The 21,785-nt window shown below is 43.0% G+C and overlaps 1 protein-coding gene across 2 annotated transcripts in view; it reads right to left on the bottom strand.

Moving 5' to 3' along the window:
• Nucleotides 1-21,785, bottom strand: part of vldlr (very low density lipoprotein receptor) — a 48,040-nt gene that overhangs the window by 24,443 nt on the left and 1,812 nt on the right. For both annotated transcript variants that reach the window (XM_047372544.1, XM_047372545.1), the window contains exons 2-5: nt 11,856-11,975; nt 8,182-8,304; nt 6,317-6,439; nt 3,389-3,597 (exon numbers count right to left, since the gene is read on the bottom strand). In XM_047372544.1, the coding sequence (XP_047228500.1) occupies nt 3,389-3,597; nt 6,317-6,439; nt 8,182-8,304; nt 11,856-11,975 (575 nt within the window). The remainder of the gene's footprint in view (nt 1-3,388; nt 3,598-6,316; nt 6,440-8,181; nt 8,305-11,855; nt 11,976-21,785) is intronic.

The raw sequence follows: 21,785 nt of genomic DNA, 5'->3' as shown, positions 1-21,785 counted from the left end.
GATTCCTGAGGCCTTTAAAACTCCCAGCCTGGTTCATAACTCAAAACCCCAATCATGGGTAAGACTGCCGACCTGACTGCTGTCCAGAAGGCCACTATTGACACCCTCAAGCAAGAGGGTAAGACACAGAAAGACATTTCTGAACAAATAGGCTGTTCCCAGAGTGCTGTATCAAGGCACCTCAGTGGGAAGTCTGTGGGAAGGAAAAAGTGTGGCAGAAAACGCTGCACAACGAGAAGAGGTGACCGGACCCTGAGGAAGATTGTGGAGAAGGGCCGATTCCAGACCTTGGAGGACCTGCGGAAGCAGTGGACTGAGTCTGGAGTAGAAACATCCAGAGCCACCGTGCACAGGCGTGTGCAGGAAATGGGCTACAGGTGCCGCATTCCCCAGGTCAAGCCACTTTTGAACCAGAAACAGCGGCAGAAGCGCCTGACCTGGGCTACAGAGAAGCAGCACTGGACTGTTGCTCAGTGGTCCAAAGTACTTTTTTCAGATGAAAGCAAATTCTGCATGTCATTCGGAAATCAAGGTGCCAGAGTCTGGAGGAAGACTGGGGAGAAGGAAATGCCAAAATGCCAGAAGTCCAGTGTCAAGTACCCACAGTCAGTGATGGTCTGGGGTGCCGTGTCAGCTGCTGGTGTTGGTCCACTGTGTTTTATCAAGGGCAGGGTCAATGCAGCTAGCTATCAGGAGATTTTGGAGCACTTCATGCTTCCATCTGCTGAAAAGGTTTATGGAGATGAAGATTTCATTTTTCAGCATGACCTGGCACCTGCTCACAGTGCCAAAACCACTGGTAAATGGTTTACTGACCATGGTATCACTGTGCTCAATTGGCCTGCCAACTCTCCTGACCTGAACCCCATAGAGAATCTGTGGGATATTGTGAAGAGAACGTTGAGAGACTCAAGACCCAACACTCTGGATGAGCTAAAGGCCGCTATCGAAGCATCCTGGGCCTCCATAAGACCTCAGCAGTGCCACAGGCTGATTGCCTCCATGCCACGCCGCATTGAAGCAGTCATTTCTGCAAAAGGATTCCTGACCAAGTATTGAGTGCATAACTGTACATGATTATTTGAAGGTTGACGTTTTTTGTATTAAAAACACTTTTCTTTTATTGGTCGGATGAAATATGCTAATTTTGTGAGATAGGAATTTTGGGTTTTCATGAGCTGTATGCCAAAATCATCCGTATTAAGACAATAAAAGACCTGAAATATTTCAGTTAGTGTGCAATGAATCTAAAATATATGAATGTTAAATTTTCATCATGACATTATGGAAAATAATGAACTTTATCACAATATGCTAATATTTTGAGAAGGACCTGTACATATTAACCCTGGAAGCAGAACAGAAACGGATAAGACCAGGATGAGGTAATTTCAGCAGTTTCATTTTTCATATTCATTTCTTTGACCAGGTCTTGAATCTGAGTTATTTTGGTGAGAATCTGCAGTCAGAAACAAAACAAAGACACAGAGACGAAGTCCACTTTAAAACTGCACCACTTCCTTGAAAAAAAACCAACCATGGCTTGAGCATGTAAAGCTATTTATGAAGGGCTAAATTCCTTCAGTCACATCAAAATAGTTTCACTGCAGGTGGTCCAGGGAATTTGAATATTACCTCATGAAAGTGCTGATAAGAGCTTTATAATACAGAGTTTATGGTGGCTTCCATGATCTTAAAAAAAGGAGTCAGAAATTAGGTACACCAGATATTAAATAGGAGAATTTGGAATTCACATTTCAGAGAATTGTTGACAAAATATAGTAATTTTCAAAAGGAAGAACAATTTTGACCCAAATGATCTGCATAGAAATTCCCAATGTTTAGAAGTTTCATTGGGAAGAACTTCCTTCTGGTTCTCATTTGGTTTTCACTACATCTGGGAATTTAGCTTAATTTAACAGTTTTGGGAGGAAATTAAGCAAACTTCAGAACATACATCTGGCATCAAGTTGGTGCTTCATCCCAAGGATTTCCTTTTCAGGCTATAGTCAGATTATTTCTCCAGGTATCTAATAGATAGATAACTGGGGAGGAAAAGCCCAGTGGAACCTCAACTCAATTTCTTCGAGTATTTTTCTTTAACTGTTGGTCCTCAATCAGTAACCATTAAACTAGGCAATCTATAAAACACCTAATCTACCAAAATTCCTTTTTCCATTTTTTATAAACAGGTGTGGTCATATCCTAAAGCACCAGAGTTGAGGGGTAAATGAGCCTAAAAAGCTTTTAAAAACCAAAGTGACAAGTTAGGATTTATAAATTCAGACTTAAACTTTAAAATCAACGTAGGTGGCGGAATAACGAACAAAGGCTGGAAACCTGAACCTTTTCTTTCCCAATTCCTTTCCATATTTACTGTTAAGACCACAATTATTCATACCCCTGGCAGATCTGGGTTTTAACAAATCTTAAATTTGACAAACATGATTCTTCAGACTGGCTGAACGGTTATTTTGGAGCAGCCTGGCCAGAGTCCTGACTGGAATCTGATAAAGTCTGATGAAGGACCTAAAGATTAGGGTGATGGCAGGGAGACCTTCTATCCTCAAAGGCTTAGAGCAAGAAGCTGCAGAATATTAATTAGACAGGTAATTTTCAACATGCAATCTTTAAACCAAACAGAAATAAACATTTTGGTCCAGAGTCATTACCCTTACATAGCTTTATCATCATCTGAGAGACACCTCTCTCATTTCCTATCAGAAACAAACTTATTAGGGGAATGAAAATAATTTTAAAATCTAAATCTGCCAGCAATATGAATCATTTTAGGCTCAACTGCATCTAGACCCGGAAAATGAGTCATATTCCATGCTGCATAGGAACCCTGCAGAGGAAAAAACAATCCTGAAGCTCAAGGAGTTTTGTCCTCAGACCCAATTATTAATCTGAATTAAAACTGGCCAATCAGTAGAAATAGATTCAAACAGGACACTTTCATCACCAGATCTCACTTTCAAGATGCTCCTGGGAGCAGAACCCGTCTGCAGCTCAGTAATACGTAGAGAATGAACTGAACATGAGTAGCTCCTTCCAGTCAAAATGACCCCTCAAAGTGTTTTACAGTCACACAGATCCACAGGCACCATTGGACTAAGGGCCTTCCTCTAAAGCATAACCTGTGGCAGGAGCAAGCTGGAATCAAACCAACAACTTTCCCATTGCTAGATAAGGATGATTCCCACTGAGTCAAAGCCAACCAACACCCAGCACTGATGTAAAAGCAGGAAGAAGGTTAAACTACCTCGTCATTGGAACACATTATAGAACAAGAGCATGAAAGTGTTAAAAGATTTCAGCCAAGGCTGTAGAAACACGCAGTCAGATCAGTCACGAGGACATCTGGGAGAGTCGAGAAACATCTTACCTGGCAGTCGACGTCATCGTCACACACCCAGCTGGCAGGGATGCAGGACGAGTTTCCACACTGGAACTCACTGGGAGCACAGGAGGACGGAGCGCACTCCACCTCGTCAGAGCCGTCTCCACAGTCGTCCTCGCCGTTGCACACAAAGTTCCTGGAGATGCAGCGGCCACTGGCACAGGTGAACTCATTGAGAGCACAGGTGACATTACCTGGGAGAAGTTAGATGGCAAAAAAAAAAAAAAACCACAGCAGTTTATTATTATTTTTTTTTTAACAGGCCAGAATCATACAGACAGCATTTATTTTATTTTATTTAAAAACAGCCTGATGATGAATGATGCACTTGATTTTATAACTGCTGAGGCGATACTTTAACTGCAGCCTCATTCAGTACTACCACCCTGCCCTTTCACAGGATTAATGGGACAGAAAAGCCAACTGTGCTGCGACTAACTGGAGTTTTTAAACCTAACCTTCTGCAGCCCTCAGCATCCCATAACCAGTGTCACTAAAGGCATCCATGAGTCTCTGCTTAGATATTTGGAGTTTTCTTCAAGCGCTTAACCAGACAAGAGGCACTGCAGTCACTTTTGTTGTTCTGCATATTTTTGAGATGCATTTACTGTTTTTGTTTAGTTAATCAATGATTTTGGTTAGTGGAAGCATGTTAGAGGTGAATGTATGGACTGGTAGGCTTCAAATTAATTGCCCATTGAGATTAATAAAGTTGTCAGAGACCCCGTTTACTCGGCGAAGCTTTCTTAGTGAAAAGTGTTTGGGGTTGCAACAACGGCAGGCAGTTTCTCTGAAAACTGCACGATTTGAAAAACCGGCTCATTTCGAAAACGTCCTGATCTCTGTTTTTGAATTGAAACTGAATCTTCCTGTACGGGGGAAGCCCCGGCCCATGTGTGGTATGACTGCAATCAGTAGTAATGGCTGCAGAACAGTTTATAACACAGAACAACGGTGACCTGCACAGTACCGCTGTACCGTCCTGACGACAGTTCTCCAACAAAGTCCTCATTTTCGCACCATTTTTTATTTTTATTCATTTCATTCGTTTTTTTAAATATCAAGATGTATTTGCATATGTGGAATTTCGCCTAATAGTGTCACGGACGGGCAATTACAACATCAGATGCAATTAAAATGTTATGTAGATGTGTTAAACAAAAACCCTTCGTCAACAATCGTTGTCTTGAATCTGAATTAAAAGAAAAACAACAACTCAAGTCTCTGTACAAAAAAGCATCAGAGGTTTCTCACCTGGTTAAAATAAAGAGATTTTTCTACAGCCCTCCAGACTTTAGAAGTCAAACTCCATATGACCCCAGGGACTGAGTAGGAGCACAACACAGAGCTCTGTTCAATAAGTCTGAAAACGAAAGGGTTCAACTACAAACTCCTCAAGACATGGCTGTCCACCTAAACTGACAGGCCAAGCAAGCAGAGCATTGATAAGAGAAGCAACCAAGAGGTCTGAGAACTCTGGAGGAGCTGTAGAAATTCACAGCTCAGGTAGGAGAATCCATCAAAAAGGACAAACATCCACAAATCTGGCCTTTATACGGGAGTGGTAAGAAGAAAGCTTAGCCAGACGCTTTGCAGGAAATGCTAAACATGTGGAAGATGTGAGACCAGAATTTAACGGTTTGCCCTACAAGCAAAACAAACTAGAGCTGCACAATTTATCGAATTTAACCAGTGGATGCAGTCTTTGGTAGGATACCATTTCCAGTGTTATCCAGTCAGGATCTGCATGTGTATATGACCATGGAGAACACACATGGTTTTGGAGGAGTGTTTAGGAATAAAACCACTGACAGCAAAGCCAGATGTTTATCCTGAGGAAAACATCACCTTTCTTATAAATTAAACTGAAAACACTTGACTGGGTCAGCTGCCCAGTGAGGCCTTGGATTGGGCAGTTGAGGTACCAGAAGGGAAGCCATTTCCCAGAGCTTCATGTAAGCGACCCATCCCATTGTTTCCTATGCCTGCCTAAACCAGTCCCTATAGCCATTATTGCCATTTCTTTGACATTTGTCTCCACTATCGCAAAACAATGGATGGATTATAGTTTTAGATTTGACCGCTGGAGTCCCTCTGTGACCCTGCATGGATAAGTGAGTATCTGCAATATAAAAACTGTGGCAAAGAAAGAAAAGGGGTTGTTTCCTCACAGAAGACCAGTGAAAAAGATTGGACGGAGAAAGAAGCTACAGATGAATCAGAAGACCGGAGACGCAGCCCTGTTGACCATACGTCTGACTAGATGGACAGCCCCGAGGAAAAACCCAAGACCCTGAACACCATGCTCACAGTAAAACATGGTGGTAGAGTCGTGTTGTTCTTCAGCAGGGACCGAGAAGATGGACACATGTTTACTCTGCAGTGGGATCTGGAAAGGAACGGTATAGAGCAAAGCATGCTTGTTAAAATGGCCCGATAAAAGTCCAGACCCGACTTCAAATCAGAATCTGTAGCAAGACTTGAACATTGATGTTCTCCATCCAATCAGACTGAAATCGTCACCTGAAAGCTCGGTCTGCAGGAGACCGATGGTGGTAGATGCAACACAAAGGGTTGCAGCTGGAGTTGCAGAAAAAGAGTTTATATAAAGTCCTGAATATAAAAGCAAGCCACCCAAAAATTTTCCTTTCAATTCACAATTATGCACTTCTGTTTGTTCCTGGGATACATTGAAGCTTGTGCTTGTAATGGATATGAATACCTTATCTACACATTTTTCTTCAGTACTGCAGCTTTAGGTGAAGACCATAAATCATCCAGAAGTAGACACATCGCCACTGATTGCAACAAGACTTAATAGGGAAACGATCGATTTAAAAAGGTCAACTAATTACTGTGGTGAGAGGGGGGAAATGATGGGGAGAGAACTGCAGGAATGTAGCTTCCACCTACCACAGTTGACTTCATCCTCTCCTTTGTCGCAGTCCTTCTCTCCATCACATTTCCAGAAGATGGGGATGCACTGCGTGGTTCCTGGTCCACAGCTGAACTCGTTCACACGGCAGGTCCTCATGTCTACATACAAGGAAAACACGCCGACGTTGATGCTAATCCACGACCCTTTATATACACCAGACTGTCAAGATTTGTTGAGATAAAATTAGATTTCAAATTCAAACAAACTGTTTTTAAATCAAAACCCTTTTAATTGATTGAAGTATTGTAAAGTACTCCTGGATCAGTGCTTCTGTGTTCTTTCTCCTTCTCTGCTCTGTATAACCATCTCTGTAGTTATGCTGCTATAGGCTTAGGCTGCTGGAGGACATAATGACCACTTTCACCCTCTTTGCTACATTCTCACACTACTCTATAATTCTGCATTATTTGCTGTTGTTTCAGCTTTTAACTTTATGTTCTCTCTTTTCTCTTCCTAGAAGCTACACCTGGCCTGGCCTGTCTACCTGTGACACCTTTCTGGAGAGAAGCATCATCCAAGCTTCTGCTGGCAACAACTTAATGCTCACCCTCTACCGATGATCCACATAGCCCTGTCTTTTAGTGTTTAACCCTTTCTCTCTCCTAGACATGGCTATTGACTGAGCTTCTACTGTAACTAATTATATGTGCTCTCTTTCAGACTAACCTTGAAAACTGGCTCAGAGTTTATCTGTTCTTTCTTTCTAGGTGAAACAACTAAAGGAGCTACATCCATTAACATTTACTTTTCCTTCCCATAGAAAGTACCCCTGGATCAGTGCTTCTTTGTTCTCTTTGTGTCTCTGCTCTGTTCTCTCAAACCCCCAGTCGGTCGTGGCAAATGGTCGCTCACACTGAGCCTGGTTCTGGTTCTGCTGGAGGTTTCTTCGTGTTAAAAGGGAGTTTTTCCTCTCCACTGTCGCTACATGCATGCTCAGTATGAGGGATTGCTGCAAAGTCAACGCCAGTGACTGTCCACTGTCTCTACATGCTCATCCAGGAGGAGTGAATGCTGCAAGTCACTGACTGGATGCAATAATAACTGATCAGACTAGAATGAACGTAACCAACGAAATCTATAAGATTGGATTGAATTGATTTTTTGTTAAATGCCTTGAAACAATATTTGTTGTGAACTGGCACTATACAACTGAACTGAAACTGAACTTAAATAGGAATTCTGCAACAAGAAACCATTTCTAAAAGAATTGAACAGTTAAGAGTTCAATCTAATGTTAAATGCATAGGTTTCAAACTTTAATGATAAGAAATTACAGAGCAAAACTTAAAAAAAACAACTTACTTGGCTTTAGAAAACTTAAATAAACAAAGTTAATAAAAAAAAAAACATCAGGCAACTTTAATAAGAACAATGATTTAAACTGTGATGCAAGAAAAGTGAACTCCAGCCAAGCCCTGAACCCTGTGTGCAGGAATGTGAATATGTGAGGTGAATAAAATGAATGTCCACTCTTAGACCTTCACGATCTGCTGCCAAGTTAAGGCTGACAGCTGGTCAAGACATCCATGGGATGTAGCAGCTCTGGTAGCTGAACTCACAGGCACGCATGCAGCTGCTGCAGCAGCTATGACTGGACTTCAAAACAACCCGATCAAGACCTTCAGATAACCCACCCTCAGCTAATATGAACACAAACAGCTGCAGCATTAGTGCTGCAAACTGCAGTGCAATGACTTAATATTTCTTTAAGTCAAATATAAATATTTTTAATGAACTGACTGGATTAACTTGTTGGCAAAGCTGCCAGTCTTTTAATACGTTCATTAGCTAATGGAAACTTGTCAAACATCAGAATCGGTTGTAATTTGAGACGACTTACGGCAGATTTCTATGCTCTCATCAGAGCCGTCTTCACAGTCTGGTTCCCCGTCGCAGTGCCATCGCTTCGGGACACACTGACCACTGCGACACACAAAGTCCAACTCTGCACAAGTCTTTTTAACTAAGGAAGACAGGAAAGAGGAATCAGTGGTGCTGCCGTTTGAAGAAACTGTAAAAATAAATTAAAAACACAGAAGAGAAAATGTTAAGAGTGCCGTGGATCTACGGTGCCTTTTACTGACAGACTGATGCATCATTTGCGGTTATTGCTGCCATTAACTCTGTACAGTTTGTTGCCATCACATAAAATACTTCTGGCCCAGTGTTTGTGTTTTTATTCTTCCCATGACTCCTTTCCATCTGCTCAGCACCCAGCTAGTCACAGCAGATGGTCGTTCATACCGAGCCTGGTTCTGCTAGAAGCAGCAACATGGTGGAAGATGTCATGACGCCTCAAAGTCCACTTTATTACCAGTGAGGTGATCGAAGGAACCCTGAAACTTTAAGAAGCAGTTTTAAAGAGGAAACCATTTTCATAAAAAGGCATTTTGTTACAGACAACCAGACCTCAGCAGATGCTGGTCATTCTGCTCCTTCAGCTTTGGTTGTGTTGAACCCCACTTTCTCTGCTATGAATGCTGTAACGACTTTAAGACGGAGGAGAAAACTAACCTGGAGTTGACTTCAGCAGATAACCTCTTTGAGCTTCAACCTATATGATGGAGTCAAGCTAAGGATCCATTTTCTCTAGGGAATATATTAAAGTACCAACTGCTGGTCCATGCCCAGATAACTGTTCCCTAATCAGTTGACTACAGTCCTAGACAGATTCCCTGCAGAGAAGAACAAGCAGACACTAGAGGGTCTGCAAAATGCAGAATTATTCTCATTTATTGAAAAGGAGTAAGAGTATTCCCCTTCACCTGCGGGTGTTTCCTAGGTTTGGCCAACATTAGTCACTAGAAACTATGCTGGAAATGGCAGTATGGAGAACAAATGCATTTTTCTCTTTAAACCTCAGCTCTTCCCTTCTTTGTTCAGCGTGTTTAACAATAAATAAAAAAATGCAGCAAGAATGAAATAAAACATTTTCCAGGGAAAACAAAGGAAGATGATAACTGGGCTAATGAACACAAGATGCTAAAGTCAGTTTAAATTGTTAATATTTCTCAGTATTAATTTGTTAGTAAAAGCCTGTTTTACAGAGACTGCTCTCTCAATGAAACTCGACCTCTGCTCCCAAGAACGGATCCCAGCCAGAAGGCTTAAATATATCAATGCAGACATCTCTAACCATGAGAAAAATCCGAATTGGTCAAAGATTTACAGGAACCAGAGGGGAACTTCGTGTGATCCACTTCCTCAGATTTTTAACCAGATGGCAATAAAGGAGTGACTGAGTCAGACTTCGTCATATTGTAACTGGAATATTAATAGACTGCATGCCATTAAACCGGAATTTAATTTGGGTCAAATGGAAATCCATACAACTTGATACAAACTGGACCCGCTTTAAATACTTTCAAACTGAAAACGGCATCAATAAACCAAGTTGAAATCTTGTTAAAACTTTAAACTGGTTTTAATAGTTGATGTAATTATATTGTTTGAAGTTTGTCATATTTATTTAAAATAGGATTTGAAACCAACGGATCAAAACACGCTTCATTATCACCGTTAGTTCTGCTGCTGTCTAAATGCTGCAGAGGCAACAATTTACTCAGAAATACTTTTCTCATCATCATCATCCTGTTTCTGCTAATATTTTAGCTTTTCGTTGTGGAGATACGATTTTAACAAACGTCCTCAAGAAGAAGGCGTCTTGTAAAACATTTAACACAAAGAGGAACAAAGAGTTCACATTGTTGTGAGCCAGTATTTGTTAGCATTCCCTGAAGAAACAGTGAAACAGTTATTCGGCCTGATCGCCGCTTCCTCCCTTCATACCAAATGAAAAATAATATTTGCTGCCGTCCCCATTCACCCCCCCCCCCCATCCATCATTTTTTCTTTCCTGTGTTTCATCGAATGACCCAGATAGAGGAACATATTGGACACGCACCCTTTTCAATCCATATTTAGCTCTGCTCAGTGTGCCACCTTCCCACCAGGTCAGTCTTCTGAAAGGATCCAATTGGGGCTAAAACATCACATTTCACCTAATTGGATTCACGGGTAAGAAGCCTGACCCATTCATCTGGTCAGAACCTACTGAGCTACAGGAAATGGAGACTGGCTGTAACTTATTAACACAGCCATCAATCTGTAACCAGTTTGAAATAAATATGCAGCACGCTTTCAGAACTTCATGCATCTTTCACGCGTTTTTTGATCTGCTCAGAAGTCAATTCGGCACTCCAACGAGAACATTCTGCTTGCAGGTCAGTGTAAATGGCCTTATAGGGCTAGAGCTCTAGGCACAGCAAACATATCCATGCATGTTGCTCCCTGCAGCTCAAGAAGAGCATCTTGCTAAATTGAGTTCAGGATATTCATCTGCATGCCTCGCAGGACATGTGAAAATTCCTGGGCTAGACTGAGCAAAGATGTTTATAAATGTTAAATCTTCAGAGTGACCCATAGTCAACTGTAGTTGAATACTGGTAATACAAAAATGTATTAATCATGGGGGAGACCACTGATGTGACAGCTCTCCAGCAGAGTCTCACTGATACGCTCAACAAGGAGGGTAAGCCACAAAAAGGTCACTGATGAAGAACCTGGCTGTTCAGAGTCCTGTATTCAAACAAAGGGAAAGTTGAGTGGAAGGAAAACGTCTGGTAGAAAAATGTGCACAACAGGCATAGCCACAGCCTGGTGAAGCAAGGAGTTTCAGGAGTTTGGTGGAAGAGGTGGAGTCGGAGCTTCAGGAGCTACAAGCACACTTATCCAGTATTGCACATGTTCAGGAACTTCTGCACTGGCAACAATGTCAGAGGTGCCTTACCCGAGCTAAGGAGAAACAGAACTGTTGCTCAGTGGTCCAAAGTCCTCATCTTAAATTGAAGTCAAGTTTGTATTTCATTTGGAAATCAAGGTCCCAGAGTCTGGATGAAAAGTGGAGAGGTACAGAATCCATGTTGCTTGATGTCCAGGGTGACGTTTCCACAGCCAGTGATGATTTGGGGTACCATGTCATCTGCTGGAGTTGGTCCACTGGGTTTTCTGAAGTCCAGTCAAAACAGAGGTCTTGAAAGGAAATTTTAGAGCACTTCATGCTTCGCACAGACGTTTTCATGGAGATGCTGCTCAACTCCAACTCTGTCAGCATCATGTTCTCTTTGTGTTTGAGGACAAATGTCAGTGAACTGTAGCAGATTGTTAATAACTGGTTAAATTATTCATTTATTCAGCTTTACATTTGGGTTCATACTTTCCGTCACTACACTGAAACCCATTTCAATACAATCAGTATTTAACTAGAGAGATTTTACTGGGTTTACTGATTTTGATATGGTTCTGATAAATGTTCATAGTTTCAATGCAGTTTTTGGACTAGATAACTTTATAACTATGCTGCAGTTTCTGAAGAAGTGAAATCTCTCCACAGCAGAATGAGCTGGAAGATGTTTACCTCAGGCTTCAACGTCACAGAGTAACTGGGTTAATTTCACTCTCTCATCTAGGAGGTTTTCTGCACCAGTATTTATGTTTCTGGATGTTCCTCCTCACCACATGAGCTTTCGTCGCTGCCATCCGTGCAGTCCTCATCTCCATCGCACTGCCAGACGGACGGGATGCAGCGGCCGTTTCCACACTGGAACTGATTGGCTTCACATTCAGTCTTTGTACCTGCAGAAACAGACAAGGCGAACGTGAGGATTTCCTGCAACTCAAACAGCCTTCCAGAATAGTATTTGTACTTAGACCAACTGGCCTCAATCATTCTGCAGAAAGGAACTACAGCCTCTGAACGTTCTGGGGTGTTATCATGAAAAATCAGGACCCATATTCACAAGAAAGTCCTCTCAGAGAGCTCCTCACTTAGCCTAAAAGTTCCTGCCAAAGAGCCTCAGTTTAAGAGTGAGGAGATCCGAGCCACAGACATCCAAAGGCCCCCCAAAGCACATGAACCCCAGGAGAACCACCGCCGGGACTACCGCAACCCCCCCAGAGAAGACCAGTGGAGAGTCCCAGGGGAACCACCCAGCAGCCGCAGTACAGAAGCCCCAAGGAGCCGCAGCGACGAGCCCCGCCGGCAGCCATCCATGCCCGAGCAGATCCAGCCATGGACCCAGAGACCCAAGACCCTTGGACACACCACCCCCCAAGCGAGGCCCGACAGAGCCCAGGGGGCCAGGCCTTGGCAAGCAGCCACCAGGAATGAGCCAGCACACACTAAAGCACCCAGCCCCGGACACAGAGAACCACAAGTACACCAGCGAGCAGAGACTCCAACCACTGGCAGGCGGTGTGGCGGGGAGGAAATAGGCCCCCCATAAAATGGGGAGCGCCTAAGCTGATCCAGGAGAGGGAGCAGTCCAAGATCCAACGTGTCACAAAAAAAGGCACAGTCAATCACCCACTCCCACCCTCATGCATACACATATCACCACTCGCTCCCAACGTAAAGACAAACAATGGACGTCATACACTCACTCACACTCCCCATGCATACTCTATACTCCCAGGTCCAGGCGCAGGTACCGCCTAGGGGCAATCGGCCCCCGGACCCAGGAGATTCCCTTCCCTCCAAGGGCAGAGACAGGCAGACAGCGCCAGCACCGCCCAGACCCGGGTGGCCCCGGTCCCCACCCCCTGTCCTAAACCCAGTCCCGAACAACCCCCACCCACCTTCGGAGAGGGGGCCATGTACAAAAGAGGGGTCCACATGGCTCAAACCAGCCCACCCACCGGAGCCGCCCCAGGACGGGGCAGTCCCAACCCCCCCAATGAGCTCCGATCCCAATCCCATGAGTCTCCCACCCCCAGTAAACCCCAACATGAACCTCCCCACAGGGCCACCCCCAACAAGGACACTGATATCGAACACATGCCCCCGAACCCAAACGCCACAAATCCCCTCCCCCACAGGTGAACTCCATAGCCGAGAAGCTGATAAAGCCACACCCACACAGCACAAGCTCCACACACAGCCCTGCTCTAAGCATCCCCCCACACCTGTTGCCCCACCACACAGCGCACCACAACAGCAAGGCAAGGGCCCCGCGCAACGCCACCCCCGCCCACTGGTGCAACAGGGCAGACCCCACCGAGCACCGCACCCACAACAAGACCCCCAACACCACACCATGACGGGACCAACTCACCCACCAAGAGGTCCCCAGCCAGCGGTAGGCACCCAGGGCCAGTGTCCCCCCCACACCCCCCTCAGCCACAAAAAAAAACACTACATCACTGCCACTGCAACGACCGCCCAGAGAGAAACACTATCCAGCTAAGCTCCACCATCGCCGCCCAGCCGATCCAAACGCCGGTGACCCCACATCCTCGAAGTGGGCACAACCCCTCCACCCCACAGGCTGCAGCGCCTCCACGCCATCCCCCAGCCCCCCCACTCTGTACCCTCAATGTCTACATGCAATTAAACCCTTAGAGGTGAGCACAGGCACCAGAGGTTAGGCTACTAGGATATCCTCCCTCTTGATGCCATTGAGTGCGCCCAACCCCAAGGCCCTACATGTGAATGTCATGAAAATGTTATAAGTGAGAGTGTCTAAGTTGTACAATAAAATTGGGGCACAGGCTGCCATGGGACCGCAAAGATGGAAAACCCTTGCACACGCACGCCAAGACCCTCCATGAGTGGTAATGTGATGGAGCTGGCGGAGGGGGGTGTCCGGGGATGGGGAGGGAAGGGCTGGGGGAAAAAAAAAAACAAAAAACACTGTCCCTGGGAGCCAGCTCCCCGGCTGACCCCAATAGGCAACCCCGTTTGCCGAGTCCCAACAAAGGAGGGAGGCATAGGCAAATCTACCAGGCAAAAGACTAGGGACAGGTAACAGGCCCCGAGAACCAACTGAAAACCGGGACCAACGTCCACAGCCCCCAGCACCACCCAGACCTCGTTCCCCAGCCCCATTACCCAGTCCGCCGCACGAAGTAGCCACCGACCCCCAACAAAAAGGAGCCAGCCAGAAGCGCCCAAGCGGCCGAGAATGCGGCCCCACTCCAAACAAAGAAGCAGACCAGCCGGCCCAGCGCAACCAAAATACGCCACACAAAGGAGGGCACATGACCAACTTGCATTTTACTTAATTCTGACCGATGATACGAATGTTTTAATACAGGGCGGTTTTATTTATTTTTAGGTGCCATTGATTATATTACTGCACCATGTTTCATTTATTTTGTGTACAGCACTTTGGCCCTGTAGGTGTATAAGGTGCTCCAGAAATAATAGGTATGGTCTCCATTGTTACAGTCTGGCCAGAGATGGGAATCAGTGAATGTTTCCTCAACCTGAAGGTCTAAATCCTGTTCATTAAATAAATAAAAACATCTTCTAGTCTAACTTCTAACTGATACAGCTAGATGGGGAATAAACTCAACAAATGCCAACTGGAGATGTGGAAAGCAAGTCAGATTTCCATGTTTTTCAGACTAAATAGAAACTGGTTTGAGGAAGTTGATAAAAGCATCATTTCCTGAGCGCTCCTTGCTAGATAATTGCTGAAAGTTGTAGTTGGAGATTTTTTTTTAATAGTGAGACTATTTTGAAATAAATGCCTAACCAATAAATATCCCAACTTGAGATTTCATGAGTTTAACTAAAGGAATAATTCATTATTAGAAAGAGAACATCCGAGGTTAAGCTTTCTTATAGAAGAGCCGTGTTGTAAAACATCTAGTGTAGTTTAATTATAAAAACAAAACTCACTTAAAAATCTGATAAGCTTAATTTGCTGCTCAGTTTCCTTCCTGCTCCAGCAGCAGTAAGACAAGAGTTTCCATACAGAAGGTCATTTCTCTGGCAGTTTGCTGCAGCCGACATAGGAACAACTCATGTTCTCAAAATAACTCCGACCTTGAGGCGCGCTCCACCCTGAAGCCGTCCAGGTGGGTAAATGGAGCGCACAGCGACAGAGGTTCCTGCTTATTCACTACGTTGCTCAAGCTGCTAAAGCTTCCAATGTTTAAATTAAATATTTACCCAGAATTCACTCTGAACACTACTCAATACAGAAGAAGCCTGCCACAGAAACGCAGTCATGATGGAAACCCTTTAAAGTGGGTCAGCAGCTCCTTTGGAGTGGATCCACACATCAGCTTGAACCTGAAGAGCTTTGGTCTTTTTACTGAAAAAGCAACACGTCAGATTCTCAGCAGGAAGCAGCCGATGCCCCAGATATAAAGAAGCTTTAGCCGCCAGCTGAAGCTACAACCTAAGAACTTGCAGACCAAAGATCAACCGCCAACCAAGGCTGCACAACATGACATTCACAGACAGGACAGCTGGTTAAACTACAATATTAAAAATATTCAAGATGATAAATGTGCAAAAACAGCTTTCACATCCTCTAAATTGAGGTTGATGACAATATTTAGAAATTAACTTAACTATTTATTATATTTGGACTGAAAGAAGCTGGCTGGGGCATCAGTTTCACCTTTTAGCACCATCTGGTGGTGGAGACATTTCTGGATTAAGATATAATCCTTACAGATCTAGTCTGCTTTAGAAAAACTCCCACAATCCGATCAAAAACATCCAAATATCAGAACTGCAGGAAAGGTAAAACATTTCAGGCAGCAACCTACAGAGCCATCAGTTACAGATTAAAATAAGCCAATATTTCCTGAATTGGCAGGACCGCCACCATTGCACATAAGGTGCCAAATTGCATCACTCAATTTCTTTCAATTAAAAGAAACTAACATATTTGATGCACTTTCCATTAAAACAAAAACACCAGATAAAGAGGAGCGCCTTGCCATAATACCGTAAGGGTCTACAGAGGGTTCACGCTGGACGCCAGTGTGGTGATTCCTGTTTGAAGCAGCAGAAAATATTTTACATTGACCTCGAGATGCTTCGCCAAAGCCATTAACCACATTTCCAGACAACAAAGTTATTTCAAGAGCAGCACAATTATAATATTTTAATCATGTGTGTTGAAAGTTAGACTTACTTTATTTTCCCATTTCCATGATGTCCCCGCCACTTTCCATAAGCGGAAGCATTTCAGCCAGCAGCAATACATACCAGATGAGGGCATCAAGGGCACTGAAAGCCCTTCCAACAGGCCTAATACAGGTCTTGCATGCAGTGTGGGAATGTGTGTCACTTTACATACAGTACTCCGTGCTCTTCATCTCATTGCAAACACAGCTGCTGTTACCAGGAGCACGTTTAAAGCACCTTCACAGGCTAGTCACTGTCTGGCATCTATATTTGCAACATGTTACTGACACATTCAGTGTTCATCTCATACAGCCCTACTACAGACAACCTCCCAACAAGAGATTCCCTCATACAGAGGAATCGGACTTTGCACCGGGACCCCTTGCTGATCAGAACAGACTCCTCGTTATGCAAAACAGTGGCATCATTTGTCCAACTTCAAACTCAGGTTGTTAGTCAGGTTTTCAAAGCATCCTCTCCTGAAAACTAGAGCGTTTTAAACACCTGGCCTACAGGTACATCAAGCCCAGATCCCAGCCTGATCCTGGTTGAAATCTTTATTTTTTCCTGGGCATAACTGTCTCCATCTTCCCGTTACAAATCATTTCTTCTAGCAAGTGATGTGCCCAGCGACTACTCCTGCAGTACCTGCATGCCTTTAAGGTTTTACAGTCGAGGCAACTAAGCCTGCCAATGCACTATTATTTTCAAACTAGAATTACTATAGAATCATATGCCAGTGTTTTAGCAGGAACTGTACTTACAAAGCTTCAAAGTTGACCAAACTGCATGAAGTACAAAGCTGTGACTCAGAGTCTAAACGCTGACGCACATTTAATGCTGACAAAGCAACAATCATGAAAAGCAAACCTCAAGCCAACCACAAACAATATTGTTTTTCCTAAAAAGTGTATGACCCAGTCCAAAAACTAAAAAGTTTAAAGCTTATGACCAGTTCTAGTACTTATCTATCAATGAACAGGACATTATAACCAATGTTTGAGCTTCAAGAAAAACTTCAAATGGTGCTGCAACTAACTCAATAAATGCATTCCAGAGTTGCTTATCAAATACAGGTCCTTCTCAAAAAATTAGCATATTGTGATAAAGTTCATTATTTTCCATAATGTCATGATGAAAATGTAACATTCATATATTTTAGATTCATTGCACACTAACTGAAATATTTCAGGTCTTTTATTGTCTTAATATGGATGATTTTGGCATACAGCTCATGAAAACCCAAAATTCCTATCTCACAAAATTAGCATATCATTAAAAGGGTCTCTAAACGAGCTATGAACCTAATCATCTGAATCAACGAGTTAACTCTAAACACCTGCAAAAGATTCCTGAGGCCTTTAAAACTCCCAGCCTGGTTCATCAATCAAAACCCCAATCACGGGTAAGACTGCTGACCTGACTGCTGTCCAGAAGGCCACTATTGACACCCTCAAGCAAGAGGGTAAGACACAGAAAGACATTTCTGAACAAATAGGCTGTTCCCAGAGTGCTGTATCAAGGCACCTCAGTGGGAAGTCTGTGGGAAGGAAAAAGTGTGGCAGAAAACGCTGCACAACGAGAAGAGGTGACTGGACCCTGAGGAAGATTGTGGAGAAGGGCCGATTCCAGACCTTGGGGGACCTGCGGAAGCAGTGGACTGAGTCTGGAGTAGAAACATCCAGAGCCACCGTGCACAGGCGTGTGCAGGAAATGGGCTACAGGTGCCGCATTCCCCAGGTCAAGCCACTTTTGAACCAGAAACAGCGGCAGAAGCGCCTGACCTGGGCTACAGAGAAGCAGCACTGGACTGTTGCTCAGTCATGTCATTCGGAAATCAAGGTGCCAGAGTCTGGAGGAAGACTGGGGAGAAGGAAATGCCAAAATGCCAGAAGTCCAGTGTCAAGTACCCACAGTCAGTGATGGTCTGGGGTGCCGTGTCAGCTGCTGGTGTTGGTCCACTGTGTTTTATCAAGGGCAGGGTCAATGCAGCTAGCTATCAGGAGATTTTGGAGCACTTCATGCTTCCATCTGCTGAAAAGCTTTATGGAGATGAAGATTTCATTTTTCAGCACGACCTGGCACCTGCTCACAGTGCCAAAACCACTGGTAAATGGTTTACTGACCATGGTATCACTGTGCTCAATTGGCCTGCCAACTCTCCTGACCTGAACCCCATAGAGAATCTGTGGGATATTGTGAAGAGAACGTTGAGAGACTCAAGACCCAACACTCTGGATGAGCTAAAGGCCGCTATCGAAGCATCCTGGGCCTCCATAAGACCTCAGCAGTGCCACAGGCTGATTGCCTCCATGCCACGCCACATTGAAGCAGTCATTTCTGCAAAAGGATTCCCGACCAACTATTGAGTGCATAACTGTACATGATTATTTGAAGGTTGACGTTTTTTGTATTAAAAACACTTTTCTTTTATTGGTCGGATGAAATATGCTAATTTTGTGAGATAGGAATTTTGGGTTTTCATGAGCTGTATGCCAAAATCATCCGTATTAAGACAATAAAAGACCTGAAATATTTCAGTTAGTGTGCAATGAATCTAAAATATATGAATGTTAAATTTTCATCATGACATTATGGAAAATAATGAACTTTACCACAATATGCTAATATTTTGAGAAGGACCTGTATGAACCATGCAGACCCATCAGGTCACCAAAGACCTGCTTTATCCCCAGAAGGAAACCAGAGAGGCAGCATTTAGTTTCTATGCAGAAATTGTTTGCTGCACTAAATCAGGAATAAACACCGTTTACTACAGCTTTTCATCAGAGAATCTCATTAAAGAACCCGTTTGGCTGATTGCTGAGGAATTAAAGAAAAAGATTTAAGATCAGATCACATTTTAACCTTTATTTCATCTATGGAGTTCTGTTCAAAGTTTAGAGGTTTTTCTTAAGTTTTTTTCCCCCCTCTTTTTAAATTTTATTTAAAGTCGTGGTGCATAAACAGTACTATTTAAATAAACGTTCTTTCCTTATGGAAAAAAGCCTTTTCCAACTTGTGTCATGTTCACTTTAACCTGACGGATATCAGTCAGCCACCAAACATTGTTTCCAACAGATTGGGTTTAATTATCATATTTTATAACAGATATAAAAAGCTAATTTGTGATCTGTGGCTGTTGTGTTTTTCCTAAAATAATCAGCTCTAGCAGATGTATTATTTAAGTGCCTTACATATTCCTCTAATATACTGTCTGTGACGTATGAGAACATATTTCCACCAAAAGAAAATAATGTTTTAGGAACATCGACAGGAACAGAATAGGTCAGCCTGACGCTCACAGGCGTTTAGGTTGTTCATTCATCACATCATACACAACCATCCTTGTGAATTGGAGACATTTGCTCTTTATTTGCCAAAGTTAATGCTCTCCCCTGTAACTTTGCAAATTAGGAGCAAATGTCTCCAATTTCACAGGACATGTTATCCATGATGAGAGGAATAAACAGTAAAATCCATTATGCCAGGTTTATTTATTACCATTTTAGTCCCTGTGTCGGGACAGATCTTCACAGGGAAACTGCACAAGACCTGCTTCCTCTTCTTGTTTAACGGGGGTTGGCGAACAACATTTAGGTGCATTACTGCCACCAACTGGTAAGGAGTGCAACAGCTTCATCAGGGGTTTTAGATTTGCATTTGTAAATTTGTGATTCGTACTTTTATTGTTGCATAGCTATAACTTTGTCACATGTATGCATGAGTTGACAAGGCAAAAAAAAAAAAACTAGTCTTAAATTTGTTCATGTTTATTTACTTACATTTACAAATTTAGAGACCTACACGTACATTTTTTTTCTTTTAGTTATTTTACCCCATATAGAAGGGTCTACATTTTTTTAAATCGCATTTACAGTTTTGTTTTAGTCCAAAATGTTCCAATGTAAAAAAAAAAAATAGTTAAATAAAGAAAACTAAAGTATATTTAATAATAGATTTATATGTTTCGGGTAATTAATGAGGACTGACTTTAATATATGCAGGACTTATTTAATGCAAACTGTCTCAGGTTTGCCCCACTCAAAAAAAAAAAAAAAAAAAGAAGACAAAACCACTCTTTGAAAGTTAACCTTACTATACAATTAACGAAGCCAAGTGAAATAGAGAAAAACAAAACATTTATCTACATGAGAGCGAAGAACTGCACCAGGCAGAATGTGGAGTATGCAGTATGTCGACAATACCGCAATCTCTCCATTTTGGCAAATACTGAACATGAACTCATTCTTTAAAATCAAATCTTATCAAATTATCCACACCTCTTCCATCATCTTACTCCGTACTGATTTAGACCTGGTCAACACTAAAAGCACATTCCATGAAACTGTAGGAATGTTGAGTTTGCCAAAATACTGAGCTTCACTACCTGTTTTTCTAGCTTACAAGAACAAAGCCTTCCAAAAACAAACCATTAAAAAAAAAAAAAAAAAAAAGTCCTTTGCAGTGTTACAGCAGTAAGGAAAAAAAGCAGAGCAACCATGAACTGTAGTTGCAGGAGACTATATATTCTACTGTTTTTGTTCCTTTAGGAGCATATCCCCATGGAGCTGCTGCACTATCTGCACACAAACCCATCGACTTGCTGCCAGGAAAACTACACAGCACACTTTGATCAAATCAGCCCAACAGACCTCAGCAGATCCAGTAGGTATACATACCTGCAAAAACCAGTTCTTTCTCTGCAGTGTCAGTCTCAATTTTAAACAGACATGTAAAGCATCTAGAAATCACAGTGATCCAAAACGAAGGACTGAACGGTTCACCAGCCACCACTGTTAAAAGGAGCCAGTTACTTTACATTCATTTTTCTGGCTAAAAAGGTCCACTTCAGCAACAAATTGGACATTTTAACAAGTATTTGCACTTTAATTTTAAGCCCTCTAAAAATTGTTTTAACCAAATGTTTCCACTTCCTTGCCCTTAATGCAACAATCTTTAAAGATATAACCAAACACCAAATATCTTGCATAGTTAATCCAGGCATTAGTTGTAGATTAGAGCTCAGAAATGACAGCTCAGCCATCTTTATGTACCATTTGAAGCCACAGATTCAACAGGCGTTGAGCTGCATCAAATCATTTCACTTAAAAGTAGCTAATTATGGTGCTCTATATAAATGCTGTCACACTGGAGGTCACGGTAATGCAATTTTCCCCAGTAACAAACGGTTGCTGCTGCTTCTCCTCCTCCTCCTCCACCACCTACTCCTCCTCCTCCTCCTCCTCCTCCTGGCCACCACTCCGCCCACTTCAAAAAAAAAAAAACACCACCAAGTGCACCCCCACTTCCCACAACCAAGGATCTGGGTCTTGCACAGCATCATAATAACCATGGCGGGGGAGAGGAGAAAAAAACAAAACATCCATTTTAAATCAGGCCAGCTTGCTCCTGCTCTTGCCTCTTGCTAATCTGCATGGCATTTTGGTCAAATAGTCCCTCAGAATCTCAAACAGCAAACGTGTTAGTAGCTAGTTTTGGAAAATGAGGCTCTT

Source organism: Girardinichthys multiradiatus, chromosome 8 (assembly GCF_021462225.1).
Source record: "Girardinichthys multiradiatus isolate DD_20200921_A chromosome 8, DD_fGirMul_XY1, whole genome shotgun sequence".
Taxonomy (NCBI): Eukaryota; Metazoa; Chordata; class Actinopteri; order Cyprinodontiformes; family Goodeidae; genus Girardinichthys; species Girardinichthys multiradiatus.
This window is presented reverse-complemented; position numbering and strand designations above follow the sequence as displayed.